This window comes from Ctenopharyngodon idella, chromosome 17 (assembly GCF_019924925.1).
Source record: "Ctenopharyngodon idella isolate HZGC_01 chromosome 17, HZGC01, whole genome shotgun sequence".
Classification (NCBI taxonomy): Eukaryota; Metazoa; Chordata; class Actinopteri; order Cypriniformes; family Xenocyprididae; genus Ctenopharyngodon; species Ctenopharyngodon idella.
Genome location: NC_067236.1, coordinates 6502301 through 6527052, shown reverse-complemented (window position 1 = coordinate 6527052; position 24752 = coordinate 6502301). Strand labels below are relative to the sequence as shown.

The window sequence follows — 24752 nt, the reverse complement described above, 5'->3', positions numbered from 1 at the left end:
CTATTGAAAATGTTGGGGTCAGTAAGAATTTTTTTGCCTTTTGGAAATTCTCTTCACAAAGACTGTGTTTATTTAATCCTTCAGAAATCATTTGAATATGCTGACTTGGTGCCTCAGTAAACATTTCTAATTGATGTTGAAAACCGTGATACATTTTTTTCAGGATTCTTTGATGAATAGAAAGTTCAAAAGAACTGCATTTATTTGAAAAAGAATTCAATTGACCAATTTAATGTGTCCTTGCTCCAAAAAGGTATTTCTTTACAAGCTTTTGAATGGTATTAAATATTAGTTATATCTACATGATTGCCTTATATTCATAGTTTTCACATGATGTTGTGAATACACATGTGAATAAACCCTCTTTCTTTCTCCCTCTTTCAGTCTCTGCTCTTTTATTTTCCTCATGTATTTGGCACATGGATCAGGAGAAGTTCTCTTCAGTGTGTTGAGTCAGTGGTCCGGTTGTCCATGTCTTGCGTCTCAGTGTTGTCTATGCCGGAGAGATGCAGAAGTGTGAAAGGGAGATGCAGCAGCGCTCGTCTTGTTTTATTCCTCGTTCTGTTGCATTATTGATGGAGTGCTTCTCTGAGCTCTTACTGCATGTGTCTTTCTTTCCAGCCGGCCCTCATGTGAAGGATTCTCTCTTGCTTGCTCGCTCACTCACATATACACACACACTCCAGACAGGCGGAGGACTCTTGTGCCCTGAATGATTTGAGAAGCATGATTTTTGTGTCAGTCATTAGACTCCAGGCCCAGTTCCGCTCTGCAAAGCGGCATTTATAATCAGACTCCTGTCAACCTGATTTACTTCAACAAAAGTGTGTTAGTGTTACTTCAAACACACCAAAAAAATGTGGACACACACACATATATACAGTATGTATTTTTCAAAGTGGAGTCATATTATAAGAGGTTATTTTTTATCTCGCTCTCTTCGTCTGCTTGACATGAACAGTTATGCATTTCTGCACGTTGTAAATAACCAGATTAAATTTTAACCAACCCACGAGGCAAAAAACGAGTGTGCGTTTCTGCACTGCTGCTAGTGTCTTGTCCCGCCTGTCCTCGAGATCTTTGTTGTCATGGTGACAAAGAGTTTCCACCTCATGCTCTGAGAACTGTCACACACACTGCATACCCCTAAAATGTTTCTTCTGAGTACTGCATGTTTCCGGTGTGTGCGAATGGGGCCCTTGTAAAGGGGCCGTATTCTACTGCCCTACAGAATAGACATTTATAATGTTTTAAAAGAAATAATGCTGTTCTTTTGAACTTTCTATTCATCAAAGAATCCCGGGGGGAAAAAAATCATGGTTTCCACAAAAATATTAAGCAGCAGTATTAAAAAGATTTATTAACTGTTTTTAACATTGATAAGAAATGTTTCTTGAGCGCCAAATCAGAATATTAGAATGATTTCTGAAGGATCATGTGACACTGAAGATTGGAGTAATGGATGCTGAAAATTCATCACTGCAATATATATTACATTTTAAAATATATTCAAATAGAATTTATTTTAATTTTAATTTCACAATATTACATTTTTATTTTTTTTTTTTACCATATTTTTGATCAAATAAATGCAGCCTTGCTGAGTATAAGACACTTCTTTCAAAAACATAAACTTTTGAACAGTAATGTAAACAGTCTTGATTGAGCTACCCAAGCCATATTTAGGGATGAAAATATTGAGGTGGACAGAAAAAAAAAAGTATTCTTGTCGCTTCATAAAATTAAGGTTGAACCACTGTAGTCACGTGGACTGTTTTTACGATGTCTTTACTACCTTTCTGGACCTTGAAAGTGGTGATTATATTGCTGTCTATGAAGGAGTCATATACCTCTTGGATTTCATCAAAAATATCTTAATTTGTGTTCCGAAGATGAACGAAGGTCTTATGGCTTTGGAACAACATGAGGGTGAGTAATTAATGACATTTTTGGGTGAACGAACCCTTTAAGACTTCATGTAAATGACCTCCATTATGATTGGCTAATCCCTGCAAGTGATTCATGTGCGCTTGCCCTCAACATTTATTCATGTGTGTTCTCTGGAAAGTTGTGATCTGTGTGTGCTGATTAGAGGAGAGTATTTGTTTATTTATTATTTTTGAACACGATGGGAAACTGATTTTTTAAAGATGTCTCTTGAGTGTGTGCAAAGCTCTCTCTCACACAGAGCACGGAGCTTGTGTTTGAGGCTAACATCTTTCATAAACAGTGAGCCGATGGGGGTAGAGGTCAGTCACAAAGGTACAAATGAAGAATCATTTAAAGCACTGTGGATCAGTTTGAGTCCAGATGGCCTGTGACCTTCAGAGTCTCTTCCTGGTGAAGAGGGAGTGGATGGATGGATGATATTGAAGTGTCCTTAGAGCTGCTGTGAGGAATTTGACGTGAGACTGTAGTATTATCTATAGTCAGATAATCTCTTCTCTCCTCTTTTTTCTTTTCTTTTTCCATCTCCTCTTGTCTGATCTTCTCCTCTATTTTTTCCTCCCTTTCCTCTCCTCATCTTTCCTGCATTCTCTTTTTCTCTAATCTCCTCTCCAGCTTTCAGAGCTCCATCCTCTCCTTTTTTCTGGTCTTCTCTCCTGCTTCCTCTTTTCTGGTCTCTTCTCCTCCTTTTTTATATCCTCTCCTTTCTTGTCTCCTCTTTTCTTCTCCTCTCCTCTACTTGTCTTTTCAGCATTCTCATTTTTTCATGATTTCCCCTTTCCTTTTGTCTTCTTGCTTATATCCTTCTTGCTTATATCTCTGCTCTCCTCTACTGAATGCTTCTCTACTCCTTTCTGTTCTCTTTTTCTTCCTTGTGTCTTCTCATCTTCTCTCCTCCTTTCTTCTTGTCTCCTCCCAACTTTATCTACTCTCCTCTTTTCAGTCTCCTGATTTTTGTTCTCCTCTACTCTCTAGCTGTCTCATCTTTTTTTTTCTTTTTTTCTTGATTTCTCTTCTTGTTCCCTTTCCTCTTTTTTGCCTGTCTTCTCCTCTACTTTCTCCTTTCTTGTCTCTCTTATCCTTCCCATTTCTTATCTCCGTCCCTCCTTTCTGGTCTCATCTCCGGATCTCACCTCCTTTCTCCTTTTTCTGATATCCTGTCCTCTGTTCTGTTTGCCCTTTCTCCTTTCTGGTCACCTTTGCACTTGTCATTACTTATGTCCTCTACTGCTCTCTTCTTCTTTCTCATCTCTTCTCCTCCTTTCTGATGTCATCTGCTTTCTCTTCTCCTCTCTTTCTGGTTCCTTCTTGTCTCCTCTCCCCCCTTCATGTCTCCTTGCCTATTCTCTATTCTCTTCTCCTTCTGTCGCGTCTGCTGTCTTCCCCTCTTCTATCCTCCTGTCCTGTCGTGTCCTCCCTCCTCTCTTCCTCCATCTCCGCTCTTCTCTGCGCATGGCGATGGAGGGCAGTGGAGCTGACGTATGTGTCCTCTTCGCTCTCACTAACATTGTTTATCATCCACCCAATCCAGCATGGAGCTGAATGTCTGATGAGGGAGAGAGAGGGGCAGAGAGGAGGATTGGTGTGCAGTAAATCAGTTAGTCTGTAAATGAGATGAGAGTGAAGGAGAAACAGTCTGAACTGAGGAGAGCATGAGGAGAATCTGGAACATAGACTGACATTGAGATGATACAACACGCAGACTAAACGGTCTCATCTATGTTGTCCTCACAGTCAAATGAAACCCTTTGAAGGAGCTCCTTCAGTCGTTTGAAATTCCTCTTTCTTCTTAAACACACACACACACACACACAAGTCACACAAACATGCAAACAGTATTCCTGTTCCTTACATTCACTGCACACTGATAATACGAGCCTGATTATAGCGTTTTGCTTGAAGACCCTCAATAATCTCTCTCTGTCTCTTTCCCTCTTATCCTTTATTCTCTCACTGTCCTCCTTCTGGCTTTAAGACTCCGCCGTGCAACAAAAGGATTATCGCGCCTTCTCCAAACAGGAAATACATGCAAAAAGAGCCCTCATGCCCCAAACCACTGATCCTTATGGCATCTCAGCATGTTCAGTAGAAGATTGTTTGAGTTTTTTTGGTCATAACTGAATCATTCCCACCATTTTCTTCTTACAGCAAAAGTATATTTTCTGTGCTGTTATGTTGCCTTAAAGGGACAGTTCACACAAAAATAAAATTTGTCGTTATTTACTCTCCCACATGTCGTTCCAAACCTGCATGACTTTTCTTCTGTGGAACATAAAATATATTTTGTGAATATATTTACTGACAGAATCTTTTTATTTCTGAGTAAACTTATCCCTTTAAACAGGTGCGACACAAGTTTTCTTTTTTGTCCGTTAACTCTTTCCCCGCCAAACACAGAAAATTCCGTTATTTATGAGAAAACGCATCCCTGCCAAACACGAATTTTTCCGGGTTTCCATGTTTTCACTGTTATATACTCGGGAACGCTATTATGCATCTTCTGAATGAGTACAGAATCTCCGAAAGCACAGATGAGGAAGGTCCAGAAGCAACCAATCTCGTATGTAAGCACATGCTTATGAAAAATAATGCGATCATCAACAATAACAGCATATAAATGCCGTAGTGTTTGATTAAAAATGCAATTTTCTCAGCTTTTTGTTTAAAATGTCACTTTTTTTTTATGAAACTTACCTATATTTTTTCAAAAACGCTGGTGGGGAAAGAGTTAATAAGATGGGTGTAAGATGACTCTTCCACATGGTTAAACCGTTTATATGGCATTTCCTTGTCCTGCACGAGGATTCAAACTGTTTAAATCTTTGGAGCCAATGATGCTCCTAAAAACATCTACATTAAAAACATTATTAACCTTGAGAGGCTGAATGTGTGTGGGTGTGTGTGGATCGTCTCTTGTGTCCTTCTGTCTTTTAAAAGATGTAATCGACTTTGTCTTTTCGAAGTGTCCTGTCTCCATACGTAATGTCTCTCTCTCTCTGTCTCCTGCAGTTTTGGACATGGCGCGTCACGTCCCCCTGTATCGTGCTCTGTTGGAGCTGCTACGGGCCATCTCTACCTGCACCAGCCTGGTTCCTCTGCTCCTGCCGTTGTCAGGAGACACTACCGAAGAAGAGGAGGATGAAGAACGCACAGAGTGTCAGACCTCTGTCGGCATGTTACTGGCCAAGATGAAGACCTGCGTGGACACCTACACCAACCGCCTCAGGTGCGCTCTTCCTCTCCCTTAAACACACACACACACACACACACACACACACACACACACTCACACACACACTCTGTCTACTAGTCAGTCACACTAAGGGACAGGACGGACAGAGTGACTGCTGATGGATGGATGTTAACCCTGTGACACTCATGGTCTCTGACCTGCATGCAAAAACCTGACTTATATCCACAAGATGTCATCTGATCCTATAGCAATAAGTCAAAACCATTGTTTCACCAGAGGAGTAACACACAGTGATAAATGACTGCTTGATCAGTCAGTGCTCCTCAGCTGCCCCTGAGCTTCTGCCTTTCCACACGTATCCATTTCATGTAGTGTATATACAATAAAGTGTTGCTCAGATTTGTTTTTGCCACTGTTTTCACCCGACTCAACAAACAAATTATGAATTAGATTTTTAGCAATGTATTGTCAAAGAATAATATTTTTCATATTTTTCATTACATTTTGTTTGTTTTACAAAAAAGGTTTTAAAACTTAAAACCTATTTTTAGAGGATTTTATTTTTATAATTTTTACATTTTTATTATTATAGTTTTTCAACTATATAAAAAATAAAATACATGTACCCTTGAATGATGGCGCCATCTTAATTGCTCTCCTCTGCATCACTTACAGGTAAAGGACATTTATGATTTCATGTCCCCTTTCTCCTTTTTCTCTGTCTCTTTCATTTTCTCTCCTCCTGCTTAATGAAAGATGCATGTTGTGAGGGTGTGCGCTTAGCTGCAAGACAGCTGGATGTTGTTTTTAATGGTTTACTTTGGGACAAGTCACGATCTGCTGCTCATTTGATGCATTGTGTGTGTGCTAGCACCTCTCAGGACGAGCAGCGTGCATGTTTGTTTCAGGGTTGGGGACATGAGAGGTTGAGAAGCTCTTGTCTTGAGGACATGCAGTTTTTTTTCTCTGCCATTTTTGCGGTCCACTCAACCCAACACTGAATGTGCCATGAAACATTTCACATGTTCACATGCATACAAACACAAATATAGACCCATAATTAGTCAGTTATTGTGTCTAGAGAAATCTGACCCATAATGACTCTTTGTCCACCTTAGGTCGAAGAAAGACAAAAGTAAAGGGGTAATGAAGGCTGAGACATCTGACCCTGAGCCAGAAGGCCTGACCCTGCTAGTTCCTGACATCCAGAAGACTGCAGAGATTGTCTATGCTGCCACCACCAACCTACGGCAGGCCAACCACGGTGAGAACGTCCACCTCAACAATCTACTATTTCCCAAAATGCTTCCATTAGGCACTGTTTATTAAATAATCATGGAGTGGTTACATTTTTAATAACTTTGATTAAAATGCTTAACAGATGGGTATTTAACAGATAGGTGGCGCTTATGGAACAGCTGCAATACAGTGCTTCCTTTGTTACCACTGTAAATAAAGCAGCACTGCACGCTTATAAAGACTACATTAAAATGCATTGTACAGAGGTAAGATGGAAAGAATATACCATCTAAACTTTTCTGAACACAGTCAGTTCACCTCAGATATACATTCATGTAAACCCCCTTCCCCAATTGTATCGTGATTCATTTAGCATCTCAACCCACTTGAATTGTCACATATTTTAATTGATTTTCAACCGGTTCTGGGTGCATCGTTACATCCCTAGTAAGCGTACAGTGCACGTGACGCGTGACACACATACATTGTATGCTCAGGTGGCACATGCAAATTTAATTTTTTGCAGTATTTACATGGTTTGTAATTCATGGTGAGAGATTGCTCAAAGCTGTGCATGTTTCAAACGCCTGTGTACGCGTACGAGTCAAAAGAAGTATACTTTGCAAGGCTGTGTGTTCGACTGTGTGTTCGACTTTTTTTATGCGTAAAAAAAAGTATGCTTTGGGCTTTAGAGTAATAACAATAAAGTCATCAATACACAAATGGAATTATGGAAATTTAGTGACCAATAAAGTGTTAAATGGATCAAAACCATTGTATATTTTAGCTTCTTCAATATAGTTACACTTTGTCTGGATTCCAGCTCCCTGTTCATTCTCAACCAACATCATGAAGAGCATTCTGGGGTGGATTTGCACTCACAATTTGGGCCAACTCATCTATTTCAAATGAAATGCATGGATCCAATTTATACAGAACTGTTTATAAGTTTAGGGTCATATTTATTTATTTATTTTTAGAAAGAATACTTTTATTCAGCAAGGCCACTTTACAATATATCGATCAATAGTGACAAAGAGTTTTAATGATAGTTTTAAAAAGTTTTAAAAGATTAATGATATTCCAATAATAAAGTCTTACCCATGAATTTTACTGCAATATTTAAAGTACATTTCCCACTAAAACCCTTTGTAGAAAATCTGTTCATGCTCTGTAGGGCATGATTTCTTAGGTGCTCGAGACTTGAATCAGAGTAGAAGTGAAAGCAGGACAGTGCTGGATGTATAGTGGTCAGTCAGGAGAGTGATGGTGCGTATTTCCCTGGCTAAAGAGACACTCCTTGCTTATCTGAGGACCCCGGGGGACATGGAGTGACTGTTTGCTCTGACAAAATAAGCCAAAGAGTAACGGCTCTTCAGCACAGAGCCACACCAGAGGCTCTCTAAAGCCTGATCGCGTTCTCTAAGGAGTTTTAAATGGAGAGTCAGCTTTACTGGGCAGTTCTGTTTGTCACACTAGACTTAATCTATGTTGTGCTAATTCTTTAAGATTTGAACCAACACCCCCTAGTCATGACCAGCGTGTATTTTCAGACAGGGAGGTTATATGATCAAGTTTAGTCCCTTTACACTGACCTCAGAAAAATGGATATGACCGTGACAGTTCCTAATCCTGGGGTTTGAAGCTCTTGAGAAGTCACATCCGTTTATTAACATTTGCAGCTGTGTCTTTCTCAGGTCCTCTAGGGCAAATCTAAGGGAAATTTAGACCTTTGAGAGTTTGTTCCTAGGCTGAAACCCTTGTGGTCATCAAATTTGCAGGAATTTCCTGTATTACTGTACATCCACATATAATAACTATAACCCTTCCTTGGGTATCTCATGCTCTCATTCTCTCCGTGATGAGTGAATGAAAGGGGCGTTAAACTTGGTGAGGCGGATCAATGCCGCTGTCACCATCTATAAGGAAAATCCATATGATAAGAGCAGTGAGACATTACACTTACCACCCCATTTAACTGCTTAATTAGCACTCTATCTTTTTTTAAAAAAGTGCCAGAGACGGCGCAGTGAGGGTGTCTGATTGGTCAAGAGTGGTTTCTCATAGTTCGGCATCGATATCGCCATCAATAGCGCGCGCTAATGTGACGACGTGAGAGTAAATGGAGCTATCGATGTCGGTGGGATTTTATGTGGCTCGTATTCAAAGCGCAGACATTATCGGCCATGTTAAATGCAATGTTAGTTTGATTGGCTCTCATGGTGCATGTGTGCGTGGGGAGGGACATGTGTCTGCGGCCACTGCGGAATGGGCAGAAATGCCATAAGGCTCTTAAATATAGGGAGTTTAATTGTGTTGTAACGCTAACGGCCTCCATCCGCAGGTCTAATGTCTCACTGGAGTGGTGATGGTCTGCTGTTGCTGTTGTCGTTGTCATTAGTCTGAAGCTCTCTCGATAACAATCTGAATTGGGGGAACAGAAATGCAGCGACTCATTTGTGTAACAACATGACATTTCGTGCTTATTGTCATTCATCAAAGTAACAAATTTGCAGTCAAACACGTCTCATTGGGAGTCTTTAATTATCAAGTCAGAAAAGTGTGGCGTTTGTGTTCAAAGTGGGCTTTTTTTCTTAACTGTATATTATGTTTACCGATAGCAGAGCTACATACACGCATTCAGGTTACTTTTGCATCTCGTAGGGGTTTGTTGGTTGTTCAGAGATGAGAGGATGGTCGATCTGACCTACTCAAACACTCCCTCAGGCTACTCTGAAATACACATGCACTGTTAAAGGTTTTTTTTATGTGTCTGTCTTCTGTTTCTTAGAGAGGAAGATGGCAGAGAGTTCTAAGAAGGCAGCAGCAAGGCCCAAACCGCTGTCCATCTTGCGTTCAGTGGAGGAGAAATATACAGCAGCAATGAAGAAGCTACAATTTGGTGAGTCTTGAACTACACGTCTCTGCTAGTGCTCAACACATTTGAGTTTTTACTGGCTGATAAGACACCCAGACACCCAGTAATATATGAATATATTACATTATTTATATTACATATTATAATGTTTCAATACCTAAATTCACGTGTAGCATTTAGAAATCGTTTAGAATTTTTATTTTAGCCATTAATTCGTTTTTGGTCATAACATAAAAATAATTATTGTAAATATTTGCATTTGCATTTCACAATTTTTTTTTTTTTTTTTTTTTTTTTTTTCTTCACATTAATATATTCATGGTTATTTGATGTTGGTTAATAGTCACATTACATGTAGGTAAACAAAATATTCTAAAATAAAATCTTTTTAGTAACTGTTTTTTATTCTTTTTAAATTATTTAATTTAACATTCTTATGATTTAATTATTAGCTTTTAATTAATTCATGATCCCTAGTGGATCCCAAACCCTAATTTAAACCTATTTTTCCCTTTTTCTGCATTTGTACCAACTACATATTTAGTGAATGGATATAAATTGCTGTTTTCCCTTCAGCTGCTTTTGTTTCCTTTAAGTGCACCAAATATTTGAAGGAGCTCAATGCATCTGAATTGAAATGGGGAGGATTGTGTTATCTTGCTGGTAGAATGGCTTTTCTTATTGTCATTTCTCATCTGTCTTTGCTCTGATTGATGACAAGAGTTTTGTTCTGCCAAAAATGATTTAGCCCAACCTCAGACGAATGAGGTAATCTCAGCTGACGTGACTGTAAACAGGTCTGCACTGGCTCACACAGAACAGACCCTTCAGAATACACAGTATGGCTGTTTCTGGAGGAAATATGATGAAACGTGAATCTGATATTTTTCAGGCTTATTGTATTGCCTTTGTGACTGCTGAAAACTAACTGTCTGTGTGTGGTCTCTTCCACAGACACGTTCGAAATGGTATGTGAGGATGAGGACTCTAAGCTGGTGTTTAAGGTGAACTACCATTACCTGTCTCAGGTAAAGAATGCCAGCGATGCCAACAGTGCTGCCCGTGCTCGACGATTAGCACAGGAGGCCGTCACGCTCTCCACCTCCCTTCCTCTCTCCTCATCCTCCAGTGTGTTTGTCCGCTGCGACGAAGAACGCCTCGACATCATGAAGGTATGAATAGACACCCCCGGCCCCTCCACTGAAACTCTTATATTTAAAAAAGGACATTGTTGATTATTAATAAATCGGATCGATTTAGGCCACATCAGTATCTTAATTTAGGGTAAAAGCACCAATTTTGGACCAGAATGTATCTGATAGAGACAGGTAAGATATAATACTGAAGCATTATTGCAATCAACTACGTTATTAGCAGCAAAATCAGATTTGTGAACGAATAATCCTTTTAAACTGGTTTCATCTTTTGATGATTCTGTCAAACTGATTCACAGAGCATTTGTAATTTACAAAATCTTTTGTGGTGGAATTATATAATAAACAATAAATGATAATATCTGATTAAACTGAGTAATATCACATGAGTAGCTGTGCGATATGGCTGCAAGTATCACATGGCTATGAGTGTATATTGCGTTTATACAACAGTTTGACGGCACGAGTGTATAAATAAGAAATAACAACAGAGTGTCTTTAAAACCCTCTTTTGTGCAGCACTACTTCCTTCCGCCACGGATTCAAATATGTGTGTATATATATGTATATGTGTATATATATGTATATGTTTATGTGTGTGTGTGTGTGTATATATATATATATATAACAAGTTAATGATTCGAATAACGTGAATCGATTACACACGAATTAATGAATAAAATTAAAGAATCGGATATGTCAATGCTAATTATGAGAGCGGACCATGACAGACTCAAGCCAGACTCAAGCCCTGCTGTTTACTGTGGGTCAATATGAACCTTTTCGATCTCTGCTGCATGACAAAACAACCGCAGTGAATCCCAGCAGTCACTTGCTTGTCTTTCTGTCCTGTGGTCTCTAACACACACTTATGAGTGCACACACTTCCTAATGACATTTGAGATGTGCTTTTGACCCAGGCTCCTCTCTAAGTGTGTAAATGTCAATGTGTCTGGCTTGAGCTTTACGTCTCGGGCAGGCCAGACCACAGGCGGAGCCCCAGTCAGACTGGTCACTCACTGCTCCGTCTGTTTACACTGACCCCTAACAGCGGGCCAGGCCTTTTTATCTTCCTCCACACTTCATACAATCTTAATGGACATTAATAGTAAACTGAGCTTTGTGAGCTGTGTGAGCACAGCTTTGTGTGTGTGTTTAGTGTTGCGTTTGAATGGTCATGTCAAAACAGTCTTAACGCCTGAGTGCAGCTCCACCGCCTGCAGTAGAGAGAGATTTACTGGATGGCATTACAGTCCTCCAATCTTCCATTCTGTCTATGGAAAGCAGAAAACATCTCTTTGCCTGTACAACATCCTCCCTAGCTCTCTCTATAAACGTGGTTTAGACGTGCACAATCATTCCTGTGTTGTTCAACACAATGTTTTCTTGTTAATGTTTGTCACCTTTGAATAATTGGAGGCTTGCTGTGTTTTCCTGCTTTTTCTCTCAGGTGTTGATAACAGGGCCTGCAGACACACCATACGCCAATGGCTGTTTTGAATTTGATGTCTACTTCCCTCAAGATTACCCAAACTCTCCTCCTCTGGTTAATCTGGAGACCACTGGTGGCCACAGTGTCCGTTTTAATCCAAACCTCTACAACGATGGCAAGGTTAGTGTCACTTCCTGTTTTCTCAGATTTTTCAGTGGCTAATGCCGATACCGATAACTAGACAGTAGGTTGTAAATATAAAAATAATGTTGTTGTTTTTTTTTACAAATCTTTGAAGAGTTCAGATGCAAAAGCCGCTAAGGGCACCTCCATCAAAAATGAGATAATGATATTGAGCGAATGCTCTCATCACATAGTATGTTCATGAAATACTTTCGCTCCAAATCCACTAAATCCCAGCGTCATCCTATTCAGAAATACCGGTTCATTCGCAGAAACCACTAAACGCCACTTCCCTTTGTCAGCAAAAGCCTATAAGTCCACAGAATACACGAATCGAATCATATGATTTCAAGATGAATGACGGTGTGTGTATGAGCCAGCTTTCAATAGGTTGTTTGCATATGACGTCATTGCTGCAGCGCGAAATGCGGCTGTAGGGCAAGGAGTGATTTTTCTATATAGGAATCCTATCACAAACTCAAAATTCCTATGTTTTGCGTTGTTTATGGTTGCTCAAATCTATCAAACCGAGAAACCACAATGAGCTTTTATCGTTTACGTAACTTATATCGTTTTTTTAACTTTAAAAGTTGTCACCTTCTATAGTGTTTTGAGTCTGCTGATACTGAAATGAATATGGATACCTGCTTACCTTTTTTTGTTTTTGACTTGGTTAAATATTCACATTCTTCATTGTATCGTTTGCAGGGAAGAGAAGATATTTTATCCCATTGCATGATCATTTGGTGTTTTCACTTCAGTTTTGTAGAATTCCGTTCACAATGTTGATCTGGTTACCGTGAAAACAGTGTCACGTGCTGCTGCTTCAGTCATCATATGGTAGAAAATGTCCAAATAAAAACATGTTAAACAAGCTGACAAAAGTCACTCCATTTCTTTGTTGGAAGGGTGTAAATGTAACTCTAGTTTTAATGTTTTCTTTGTAAATATTCACCACGGAGGAGAATCGGAGGGGCATTCAGCAGACAGACACTGTATTTTTATTTTTTTGTATTTATTTCAACACATGACAACCAAAATCAAACCCGTAGAAGCTTGTGAACTGTTTTGAAGTGGCTGCATGCAAGTTATACTCATTCACAAACTAAGTGAGAGTCTACTCGCAAATGTAATGTTAATTTTTAAACCAAACAAAATACAACACTTTCAAAAACACTCAACTATGTGATTATTTTATTGAGTGATGGGCAGTGGGTTCAATCAGTGACATTATTAGATTTGCTATACAGCGTCTCCCCGTCACCTCCTCAACCTGCTTCCCTTAGTGTGTTTTTACACGTAGAAAAGGCAAAAATTGTATTACACCGTCCAGTTTTTTTCCCTGAACGATTATGTGAGCCCCTGTTGCAATTCTCGATTCAGCATAAATGACCTACAATGGCGACATTTTTCACAATCACGACAGAAAATCAAAAATACTGCCCTAGATTCACTATCAGAAAGACAGCGCGAACCATAAACAAACCATACTAGAACTGAACGCGGCGTGACGGCAGCTTCACATTCTCTATATCTACCTCCTCGATGGCAGTCAAGTCTTTCAATTCAGTAGAAAAATCGCTCCTCTTCATAACATAAGGTTTACGTCCAAAATATGTTTTAATTTTCTATTTATACCTTTCTAAACCAGCACAGTATGGACTTTTCTCCATCTCTTCCATTCTCATTTTCACTGCTTGCCCTCCACATTAATTTTGCGCGTCACCAGAACCACATGATTGCAAGCAACCTATTGCCGAGCTGCAAGTTTTAATGATGTTTTGTCCATCGTTAGAGGGGCACTGAAAGGATTTCGCGAGTAGCAAGTAAACACAACAGTGTTCCTTTTGCTGCTGTAATACTGACAAAAACGAACATTTTACTATGTCTTGTTGTCCAAAGAGGAGGACTTAGAGGTTTTTGCAAAAAAAAGCACACATAGACTTGGTTTTGCAGCAAAAGACAGTCAGATTTGTTAAATACCAATGAATTGACTAAAGTGTAATTTTTGAAAATAAGGCATTTCAATTACTGACTTTTCATTGCCATTAAAGTAAAATTACTGAACCTAAACATAGGAGCCTGATTAAAAAAATGTTAATTTAAAAGAAAAGATGTCAGATGAACTTGTAGGTTTTTGCAATGGAACCTCCTCTCTTTTTTTTTTCTTTTTTTTTTTTTTTTGCTGTTGTTGTTTCACAGCTCATGACAATGTCAAAAATGGACAAATGGAAATACAAAAATAATGTTATTACCATTATATTTTTACAAATATGAATTTATTTTATTTTAATGGCAATAATCTCAAAAATACTGACTCATTCATCTGCATGTTTGATATATATCAGTCAATCACTAAAAAGCTTCCTCCTTTGACTTTTAATCGTTGTTTAATTTAACTTTTTTTTTTCTCTCTTCATCCCTACCTGCTGTCATGTCTTTGGTAACAACCAGGTGTGTTTAAGTATCCTGAACACCTGGCACGGGCGTCCCGAGGAGAAATGGAACCCTCAGACCTCTAGCTTTCTACAGGTGAGCCAAATCCCAAATTGTTTTTAGTTTCTCTTTCTTAAATAATCCTTGTTTTTTTTTTTTTTTTGTTGTTGTTGTTGTTGGTTTTTTTTTAAGCTGTTCTTGTCTATCCTGCTCATGCTCATTAGTAAGGAAGGATTTCACTTCCGATACAGATTGCACAATTGATGATGGTTCTTTCAAGCAGCAGAACGGCGAAAGTGGCCGCCTCTCATTTCATCACTTTCGGAGAACATTTAGTCATATCACCGTCACCTACACATCGACTATTAAGCATTTACAACATTCCCATCCTGGTTTCCCTACAGTAATTATCTGCCCACATCTCAACCCCTCCCCCCTCCCTCCCTCCATCATACCTCTCTGAATAATAGGCAGGGGAGTTGTTTCCCCCTGTAATATTGATCTGATCAGACTCTGCTCCTCTCTCTCTCCTCTCACTTGGGCTCATGTACTGCTGCCAGCAGTTCATAGAAATGTCTTCATTGATTAGTGCTACTGTTAGCGTCCAGCTGATCAATAAATGGAAATCAGGCACAGGGACAGTAGTGTTTTGGTCAGAGCGAGCTGTGTGCTCTTCACCTCTTCCACTTGATCTGTGTGTCTTTCCTCCTTAGATTTCTAACACACATATAAAATGTTTGTGTGTTTTAGGTGCTGGTATCAGTCCAGTCTCTGATACTTGTGGCTGAGCCATACTTCAACGAACCGGGTTACGAGCGTTCCCGGGGCACACCGAGTGGGACGCAGAGCTCCAGAGAGTATGACGGAAACATCCGGCAGGCCACTGTTAAGTGGGCCATGCTAGAACAGATCCGCAACCCTTCACCCTGCTTTAAAGAGGTTAGATGTCATCCATCACAAATACACAGACACTTGTTGGCTCATGAAAGGGTGCCCAGAGGTTCATGCATTCACATATAGACATGCAATATTTTGAGAAAAATTTGGAGAGAAAAAAAATCTATATAATACAATATATGTATACATATATAACGTAAAATATATACGTTTCATGTATGTTACAGTACCGTCTGTAAGTAAAAAATTGTTTAAAATAAATGATGTTCTTTGCTACAGGAATAAATAACATTTTAAAATATATTTGAATAGAAAACTGATATTTTTAGATTGTAATATTTCACAATTACTGTTTTTACTATATTTTCGGTCAAATAAATATAGCCTTTGACATTTTGAATGGTATTCTGTATGTATATACATATATAAACCACCTGAGGTGATTTTTGTCCTCTGTGTCAGCAGCACATTTGCAGTTGTCTTATATTACATGCGCTTTTCTTTTTTTTTTTTTTTATCACTTTTAGATAGATAATGTTCCTCTCCACCCCCTCATCTTCTCCCCTCTTTGTTTTTGATTTCCCTTTGTCCTTGATATGGCCCCCACCACCAGATAACAATCATCCATATGCTCAGTGAAAAGAGAAGGAGGAGGAGGAGGACGAGCTGCATGAATCAGAATATAAATGAATGAAAATATTGAGTTATTGAACGAAGGATACGAATCATATATGTGCTAACCCAAAAGTGTGCACTCATCTAATTACCAAACGTACACTCCATAATGAGACCAAAAGCATGCATTGAACTCTAGGAATATGGGTCATGCGTGTGTATTTGTGAGTGTTCACTCTCTCAGACTGTCGTGTATTTGAAACATCAGGAGCTTTTCATTTAGAAGTAGCCAGATCAGACTACATGGCATCAAGTCATCATCCATCCATGTCATCTTAGGTCTAGTATGGGTATTTCAGCTGGTATTTGTGAGTTTGATGTCGTGCCTTGCAGCTGCTTCGCCACCTCAGGCAGTTATGAGGCTGGTACATTACCTCTGTATCCCACAATGGACACTAAACAGGCTGTTGCCATGGCAACCAGAGCATTGTTCGGAGGGATAAAGGGCCATGGGGCTGTCGTTTGGGCAGAACCGAGCCAGGTTGGGCATCGACCGCCGTAACACAGAAGCTTGTACAGGACTCATACTTACTGATTAATTATGTATTGGCCCAGACGGAATATGCGTAATTATGTCAAATGGATTTAAATCTCATATTAGTTACTGAATATTTAATGAAACTAGACAAAATGGTTAATAAACAAACATGCAAGGAGCTGGGGATGTATGTGTGTGTAGACTCCGTGTGGGCTTAATAAGGTATTGAGGGCAGTTTGAAACATGGGAGCTTTAGAATGAAGGGAAGAGTGAATTTGTCTCGTCCCCTCAGACATTTGCTTGCAGCTCCTGTAAGAGACCTGTGACGTCGTCTACATGGAGGTGGAAGTTGGTTTGCAGAATCTTAAATAACCTAAGCTATTTAACATTTAGGCCATGTGTCCACCAAATACAACATCGACCAACTGCCACATTCTGCTTGTACAATGTCAACAAAAGTATAATAACAGAACAAAATAATTTAAAACAAGAGCCGAGCAAATACTTTACATTGTATCGACATTTTATATACAGAAACAGTACAGAAACAAACTATCTGTGAAATGAGCTACTACACTGTGTTCCAAATTATTATGCAAGTTACATATCAGTAGGATTTCAGTACAATAAACATTCAGATTTTACTTTTTCAAAGAAAGTGTTTGTTTGTTTTATTTTCCATTTCTTTTTAGATAACTGGTATCAATCTCAGACAGGTTTGTTGAGTAGTTTGCCAGTTCTATGGAAACCCTACTTAAAGAGGTTGTTCCACATTATTAAGCAAGTCACAGTTCTCATGCAATATGGTGAGGAAGAAAGATCTTTCTGAAGATGAAAAGCATGAAATGGTGCAATGTTACGTAAAAGGCATGAAAACAACTAATATTTTGTGAAAACTGAATGGAGATTATTGAACTATCATAAGATTTGTGAGTAATTTACAGCACAAGAGAACTCGGTCAGATAAAGACGTATTAAGGAAAGTTTCTGTCAAAAATTATTAATATTATTATTTTAATTAATATTAAAAGGACTATGAAAAAGGCCAATGTTGAGCAGCAAACAGGTATTTAAAGCTGCTGGTGTCTCTGGAGCCTCCATACAGGCTGGCAGTTGTGCATAAAGTTGCATTTCAGCCACTCCTAACCAAAGCTCAAAGAGAAACATTTACAGTGGGTGTAGAAATACATTTTCAAACAGTTTTATTGCTGTGGTGTTTTTTTGCAGCATGGGATAGTGCATTGTCCTTAATGAAAACCTTTTTATTTTACAAGAAATCCTTCTTTTTATACCATAGCAGAAAATGGTCAGTTATAAACTCCACATATCTTGCAGAAGTCATTTCGACACCCTCAGAGACCCTAAAGGGACCTTGCATCTCACTTCCCAATATTCCAGCCCAAATCATCACCCGCCAGCTCCCTGCTGATGTCGCAGTCTTGTTGGAACGTGGTGGCCACTCACCAACCATCCAGAAATCCATCCTTCTAGACCATCCATTGTAGTACGCCATTCGTCAGTGAAAAAATCTTTTTAAAAATGAGTCTTCATGTATTTCTAAACCCACTGTAAATGTTTCTCTTTGTGAGGTTTGGTTAGAGGTGGCTGAAATGCAACTTTATGCACAACTGCCAGCCTGCATGGAGAGGTTCTTGAGACACCAGAGACACCAGGAGCTTCAAATACCTGTTTGCTGCTCAACACTGGCTTTTTTTTTTTATAGCTGTCCTTTTAATACAATTCTTTTTTTTTTTTTTTTTTTTTTTTTCCTGACAGAAACTTTCATTAATAAGCTTTTATCTGACTGAGTTCTCTTGTGCTGTAAATTACTCACAAATCTTATGATAGGTCTCCAATCAGTTTTCACACAATATTAGTTTTCATGCCTTTTGCATAACCATTTCATTTTTTTCATCTTTAGAAAGATCTTTCTTCCTCTCCATATTGCATGAGAACTGTGACTTGCTTAATAATGTGGAACAACCTCTTTAAATAGGGGTTTCCATTTACCTAAGTAGACCTGGCAAACTACTCATCAAACCTGTCTGAGATTGATACCAGTTATCTAAAAAGATATGGAAAATAAAACAAACAAACACTTTCTTTGGAAAAAATAAAATCTGAATGTTTATTGTACTGAAATCAGTCACTTGCATAATAATTTGAAACAGTGTAGTAACACTTTCGCGGATATTCCGTGAACAACAAGCAAAGCATCTCAACTGAAAAAAACGCTGCGCTGCCGAAGCACTCACAGCTAGGCGTTTTCAGCAGAGCGCCTAGCGTTTTCCATTAGCATGTTGCAGCCATAAATATGTAGCACAAGCCAATATTAAGTAAAATATTTCATTTAAAAAAATTACCAATTTAATAAATTTTATACCAAAATACTAATTCTTTGTGTTGAATGAATTTTAAGTATTTAAAATCAGTGCTTACAGGCACAAATATGTAGTACAAACACGTTTTGGGTAAAAGTTTTTTTGTTTTTTATTACCAATTTTATAAATAAATAAACCAATTATACCAAAATACCAATTCTTTGTTGAATGAATTTGAAGTATTTTAAAATGAACATTTGCAGGCACAAATATGTAGCACATTTTGGGTAAAATAGTTAATTTTTTTAAACTTTTTTTTTTTTAACAATTGTAGTACATCCACACAGATTCACACACATATGCGATTTAAAAACAGCAGGACACGTAGCTACAGTATCTCACTCACACACACACACACACACACACACACACACACACACACACACGCATAAAGAGCCAGTCACGCAGGGTAATAAATGGTGGGCTGTTGACGTCAGAAGAGGGAGAGGAAACACACAGACACTCGCTTCTGCAAAACAACCTTACACCGTAACTATGCTCGTTCATTTTCTTTTAAATGGCATTTCTGTTTCTAACCCTCTTTCATTTTTCTCCTTGCCTTGCTTTCCAATATCATTACAGATGTTCCCTTTGGGAACTGAATGAATATGAAACAAATACGGCATTATGGGAGAGGCTGTAACAGTCACATGTCTGGGTGGTTGACCTTTGTGTGTTTGAGAGAAAGATAGATTTATGAAGGATGGATGAAGCGAGACCGCAAAAGAGAGAGATTTAAGTTGAGCTTAGAGCCAGCGAGTGATGTGCAGTGGCCGCCAGGGTTTCCATGGCAACAGTGGCAAGATCATCGATCACATGCACTCATTCCTGAATCCCTCTCGCCTGCGCTCAGTCTTTTCCCCCAGAAGTTTGATCTCAACAGTGTCTCGCTTTTACAAGCAGGTTAAAGTGCACGTCTTAATCCTGGGAGAGATTGTGTGTGTGTTAGTGAAGACAACAGGTGGCTGTTTTTTCCACTAGAGCTTTTGGTGTGGATTTAAGAGTATTTAGCATTTGTTCAGTTGGTGTGTATAACCTGTTTTTGTTTTTGTTTTGTTTTTGTTTTTGTTTTTTTTTGGAATCTTGTCATTTACAGTTAAAAAACAAGTAGCATCAAAGGTTTCCAGAATTTTACGTTTCAGACTAGCGTTGTCAAAAATACAGATTTCGGTACCAAGTCGGTACTGAAATTCAAAAAATGTGACGCTTTGAGCGCTGTTGAGTGGATTCATAAACACCTCTGATTGGCCATTGTGTTGACACGCTCATCAGATATGTCTTTGATTGGCTTCAATGATCAACGCTTCAAAAACATTGTAAATAGTCATCAATGACAATCTTCACCGAGCTCTTCACCGACCAGTCTGCTGATAGATGCCTGCTTTCAAACGCTCCCACTCCCGCTTTCAAAACGCTTTAAATTCAAACACTTCCATGAGCTTTCAAACGCTCCAGTGCGTCGATCATTGTAGCCAATCACAGACATATCTGATGAGTGTGTCAAACACAGTGGCCAATCAGGTGTTTACGAATCCACTCAACAGCGCTCAAAGCGTCACATTTTTTAAATTTCAGTACCGACTTGGTACCGAAATCAGTACTTTTGACAACTCTATTTCAGACATTACAGGATGGTATTTTGCTAATTGTATAGTTGTTAGTACTCATTAGTAATATAATACTAATTTCAATTTTGAAGATTTCAATGTCCTGTTTTGAGAATAATCACATAAAAAATACATTTTTGTTAAAACATTATATCTTTATTCTCAAAACATTACAAATTTATTTCCATAACGTTATAACTTTGTTCAGAAAACAAAGTTTTTCTCAAAACATTCAGAATTTTTCAAAATATTGACTATTTGGCAAACCATGACTTTATTCTCATAACATTTATTCTTGAAACATTATACATTTATTCTCAAAACATTGCGAATTTGTTCTTGTAGCATTCCGGCTTTCTCAAAATATTTAAGACTTTTTTGCAAAAACAATTTTATTTTTGTAACATTATGACTTTATTCTAGAAAAATTACGATTTTGTTTATAAAGCATTATGAATGTTTCTCAAAACATTACAAACTTACTCTCATAACATTGACTTTCCCAAAACAACTTTTTTGCATAACAATTTTTTCTCATAATGTAACTTTTTTTCTCATACCATTACAACTTTATTCTTGCAATTTTGTTGCGTTAATATTGCAATGTTATAACTTTGTTCATGAAATGACACAAAATGATAAGATCATAAATTTAGTTTAGATCATAATTCTGTTCAATATTTTAAAATGTACTAATAACCACTAGAACACAACACGTGGTACAATGGAAATCCATTTCAGGTCATACGCCATTTCAAGCATTTTGTTTCCATTTTAAGCAACCTAAGAAGCACTCCCAAAGTCTGGGGAAACGACTCTGAATGGTGTTAAATCAGGGCGGTGTGACTGATATTAACAACTCCTCATGTCTGCTGTTTAATACACCGTCACTCTGCATGACATGTTTAGAAAACAAAGTGAGATGGAGAGAAGATGCAGAATGAAGGAGTGAGTCAGCGCTGGCCTTCGGTCAGATTCAGAGTACTATGAAGAAGTGTGTGTCTGTGTGACCTCGGAGTTCTTCTCTTTCCTGCCTATGGTGTTTGTTACTGAAAAGGTCACTTAGTTTGTTCGTATTAACATGCGCGGACAGGCAATGACTGCTGGTTATCTGTGCAGTGCGATCGGTCATCTGCTCTTTATGAATCAAATAGGTCACTGAAGTCTCAATCTGAAGATCAGCAGATTGTTTTCTAGTGCTACTAAAATAGGATATGAGGTTTACGTTTGATTTATGGGCTCTACAGGAACTGATATACAATTCCCTTTTCCAAGAACACTGATAGTGTGTGTGTTTGTTTTTTGTGCACTAACCATGTGTGTATGCGTGCAGGTGATCCATCGGCACTTCTATCTGAAGCGAGCAGAGATCATGGCCCAGTGCGAGGGCTGGATCTGTGATATTCAGCAGTACAGCAGCGATAAGAGAGTCGGCCGAACAATGTCTCATCACGCAGCTGCACTAAAGGTACAACACATTTGTCATACAAATGTAACTTGTGGCATTTGTTGTGTTTTGGGAACTGATTCCATGTGTTTTTTGCAGAGGCACACAGCTCAGCTCAGAGAGGAGTTGTTGAAACTTCCCTGTCCTGAAGGCCTGGAGCCGGATGGGGAGGAGTTTTCCGAGAAAAGCACCTCGCTCATGGTGAAAGAGCTGCCCGGTCAGGACGCAGAGAAGCAGACGGACAGCCCAGACGCCCACTGTAGCGACGGCCAGCTATGATCCTCCTCTCCCCCCTGAAGCCCCTCCCACCGCCTTTGACTATCCATTGATATTGAAAAAAGACTGGATGGCTTTGGTGATTAAGCCATCTTTTTGTCAATATTTGTATGTAAGAATCTAATTATGTTATAGCATAAAAAGAGAGGACAGACAAAACAAAATACGAGGAAATGAATCCGCTAACACCCACCGACACAAGACGAACCGCTGAAATCTATGCTGCGCCCTCAAGAAAACAAAGGAGACAAGAAAGGTCTTTTTATTTACTTGTAAAAGAGTATAAACTTTTTTTTTTTGTGCTTTTTTCTTTATTTTCCCAAATTGTTAAATAACCACTGATTGATATGTTATTAAACTTGTTTATGTAAACAAAATTAAAGATGAAATCACAGTATATATAAGGGAACTGCCTTTAGTGGAGAATGTTTACCAAATGTTAATTTCTCTTTTTTTTTTTTTTTTTTTTCTTTATTTTGGACTGTTAGTGCAAGGACAGTTTGTAAGTGAGAATATACTGGTCATTCTTTAAGCGAACTATTTAAAAGAAAAACTTAACATACGCTCCCATACCCACTCTTGAGTTCCCACAATCCTCTGGTGACCCTCTGACAGTGCTTTTGGTTTCTACAGACTTGTGTACACTTCAATAATAAAGCCTGAAACGGACGTTCAGAAAGTACTCTGATGACTGGATGCTCTTGTTCAGGCTGATCAATAGCACGTTTTATTTTTTGCCCTCTCTCTGCTTTTAAGTGCAAGTTTAATAAATGCAACCTGTTTTACTTTGCTTGGAAATATTAATTAATGTGGTTCTGTAGATTGCAGATTGTGGTGAGTGTGTGTGCATGTGTAAGCAGAGTTCACTTTATTTTCTCACTTTCTATGATGGATGCTGGGCGATTAGTGATTTAAAAACTGACTAAGAGTAAAAGTTTCTAAAAAAATGTACTAGACAATAAGATCAATTAAACATTTAAAGTATGCATACAGTGCACATGCACATTTTATGAATATAGAGGCTTTGACCTTCTTAACTGTAACCAACAGTTAAAATCATAGTATTTCATCATTTTAATTTTACCCGTTTAATTGATATTCAATGTATTGTAGTGTTTGTATTGAAGTTCTTTGTGAGTCATTTTTTAACCGCAAGATTTTCCATAATTACAAATGAGGTAACATTCCTTAATGTACATTCTATCCAGCAAGGATACATTAAACTGATCAAAGGTGACAGTTAAAGGATTAGTTCACTTTTAAATGAAAATTACCCCAAGCTTTTCTCGCCCTCAAACCATTCTAGATTTATATTACTTTCTTCTTTCTGATGAACACAATTTGAGATATTTTAATAAATATCCTGAAGCATCCAAGCTTTATAATGGCAGTGAATGGGGTCACGAATATGAGCTGGAGAAAGTGTCTCCATCCACATCCATCCATCATAAACGTGTACGGCCAGACCGCCTTCCATATTCAAGTTACGAAGAAAGTGTAAACTTGCATCAGGTCAGTTACACTTTTTCCGTAAATTGAATAGGGAAGGTGTAGGACGTAGCGTAAGCGTTTTGAACTGCAAGAGTTTTACACTTTCATACATTGAAATACGTAAGGCAGTCTGGCAGAAGCTAGATAATTTGTTTCATAACTTGTTAAATATAGATGTGTTTTTTACACAAATACATCGCTTCGCTTCAGAAGGCCTTTATTAACCCCCCAGAGCCGTGTGGAGTACATTTATGATGGATGTGGATGGAAGCACTTTCTTCAGCTCATACTCGTGAACCCCGTTCACTGCCATTATAAAGCTTGGATGCTTTAGGATATTTATTAATATAACTCTGGTTGTGTTCATCAGAAAGAAGAAAGTCATATAGACCTAGGATGGCTTAAGGGTGAGTAAAGCTTGGGGTAATTTTCATTTGAAAGTGAACTAATCCTTTAAGACATTTATAATGTTATAGAAGAATTATATTTTAAATAAATGCTTTTCTTTTTAACTTTTTATTCATCAAAAAATCCTGAAAAAAAGTGTATCATGATGTCCACAAAAATACTAAGCAGCACAACTGTTTTCAACATTGAAAATTTTCTTGAGCACCAAATCAGCATATTAGAATGATTTCTGAAGGATCATGTGACACTGAAGACTGGAACACACATGAAGTAACATCATTTGGGCCCTTTCTATTTCATTTAGTCTAAATTTGCCATTTAATTTTATAATTGCGTTTTGTTTTTAATTTAATTTTTTGTACTTTTTAAATATTTTGGTGCTATTATTTTGACAATTTTTGATGTTTATATAATGTTCAATGCTAGAAAAGTACAAAATCACACAAATCAGGCTTTAAACTATTTAGACCCAATTTAATTGAATTGTTGGGTTTCAGGCTCTATTTTGTACCCTATTTGCCCAGTTGAAAAAAGTACATTTCAATAATGTACTTAAAGTGCTCTATTTTCTTAACTTAATATACTAAAAATTCTTTGTTAGTACTTCTTAAGATAATCTTAAGAACATCT

At 38.1% G+C, this 24752-nt stretch overlaps 1 protein-coding gene across 6 annotated transcripts in view; it reads left to right on the top strand.

The window, feature by feature from the left end:
• The window catches only part of birc6 (baculoviral IAP repeat containing 6), a 100121-nt gene extending 77108 nt beyond the window's left edge, over positions 1-23013 (top strand). For all 6 annotated transcript variants that reach the window (XM_051866868.1, XM_051866866.1, XM_051866865.1 and 3 more), the window contains exons 66-74: positions 4957-5173; positions 6259-6404; positions 9171-9281; positions 10212-10429; positions 11862-12023; positions 14481-14558; positions 15213-15401; positions 21834-21968; positions 22047-23013. In XM_051866868.1, the coding sequence (XP_051722828.1) occupies positions 4957-5173; positions 6259-6404; positions 9171-9281; positions 10212-10429; positions 11862-12023; positions 14481-14558; positions 15213-15401; positions 21834-21968; positions 22047-22226 (1436 nt within the window). In that variant the 3' untranslated portion in view covers positions 22227-23013. The remainder of the gene's footprint in view (positions 1-4956; positions 5174-6258; positions 6405-9170; positions 9282-10211; positions 10430-11861; positions 12024-14480; positions 14559-15212; positions 15402-21833; positions 21969-22046) is intronic.
• The last annotated feature ends 1739 nt before the right edge of the window (positions 23014-24752 follow it).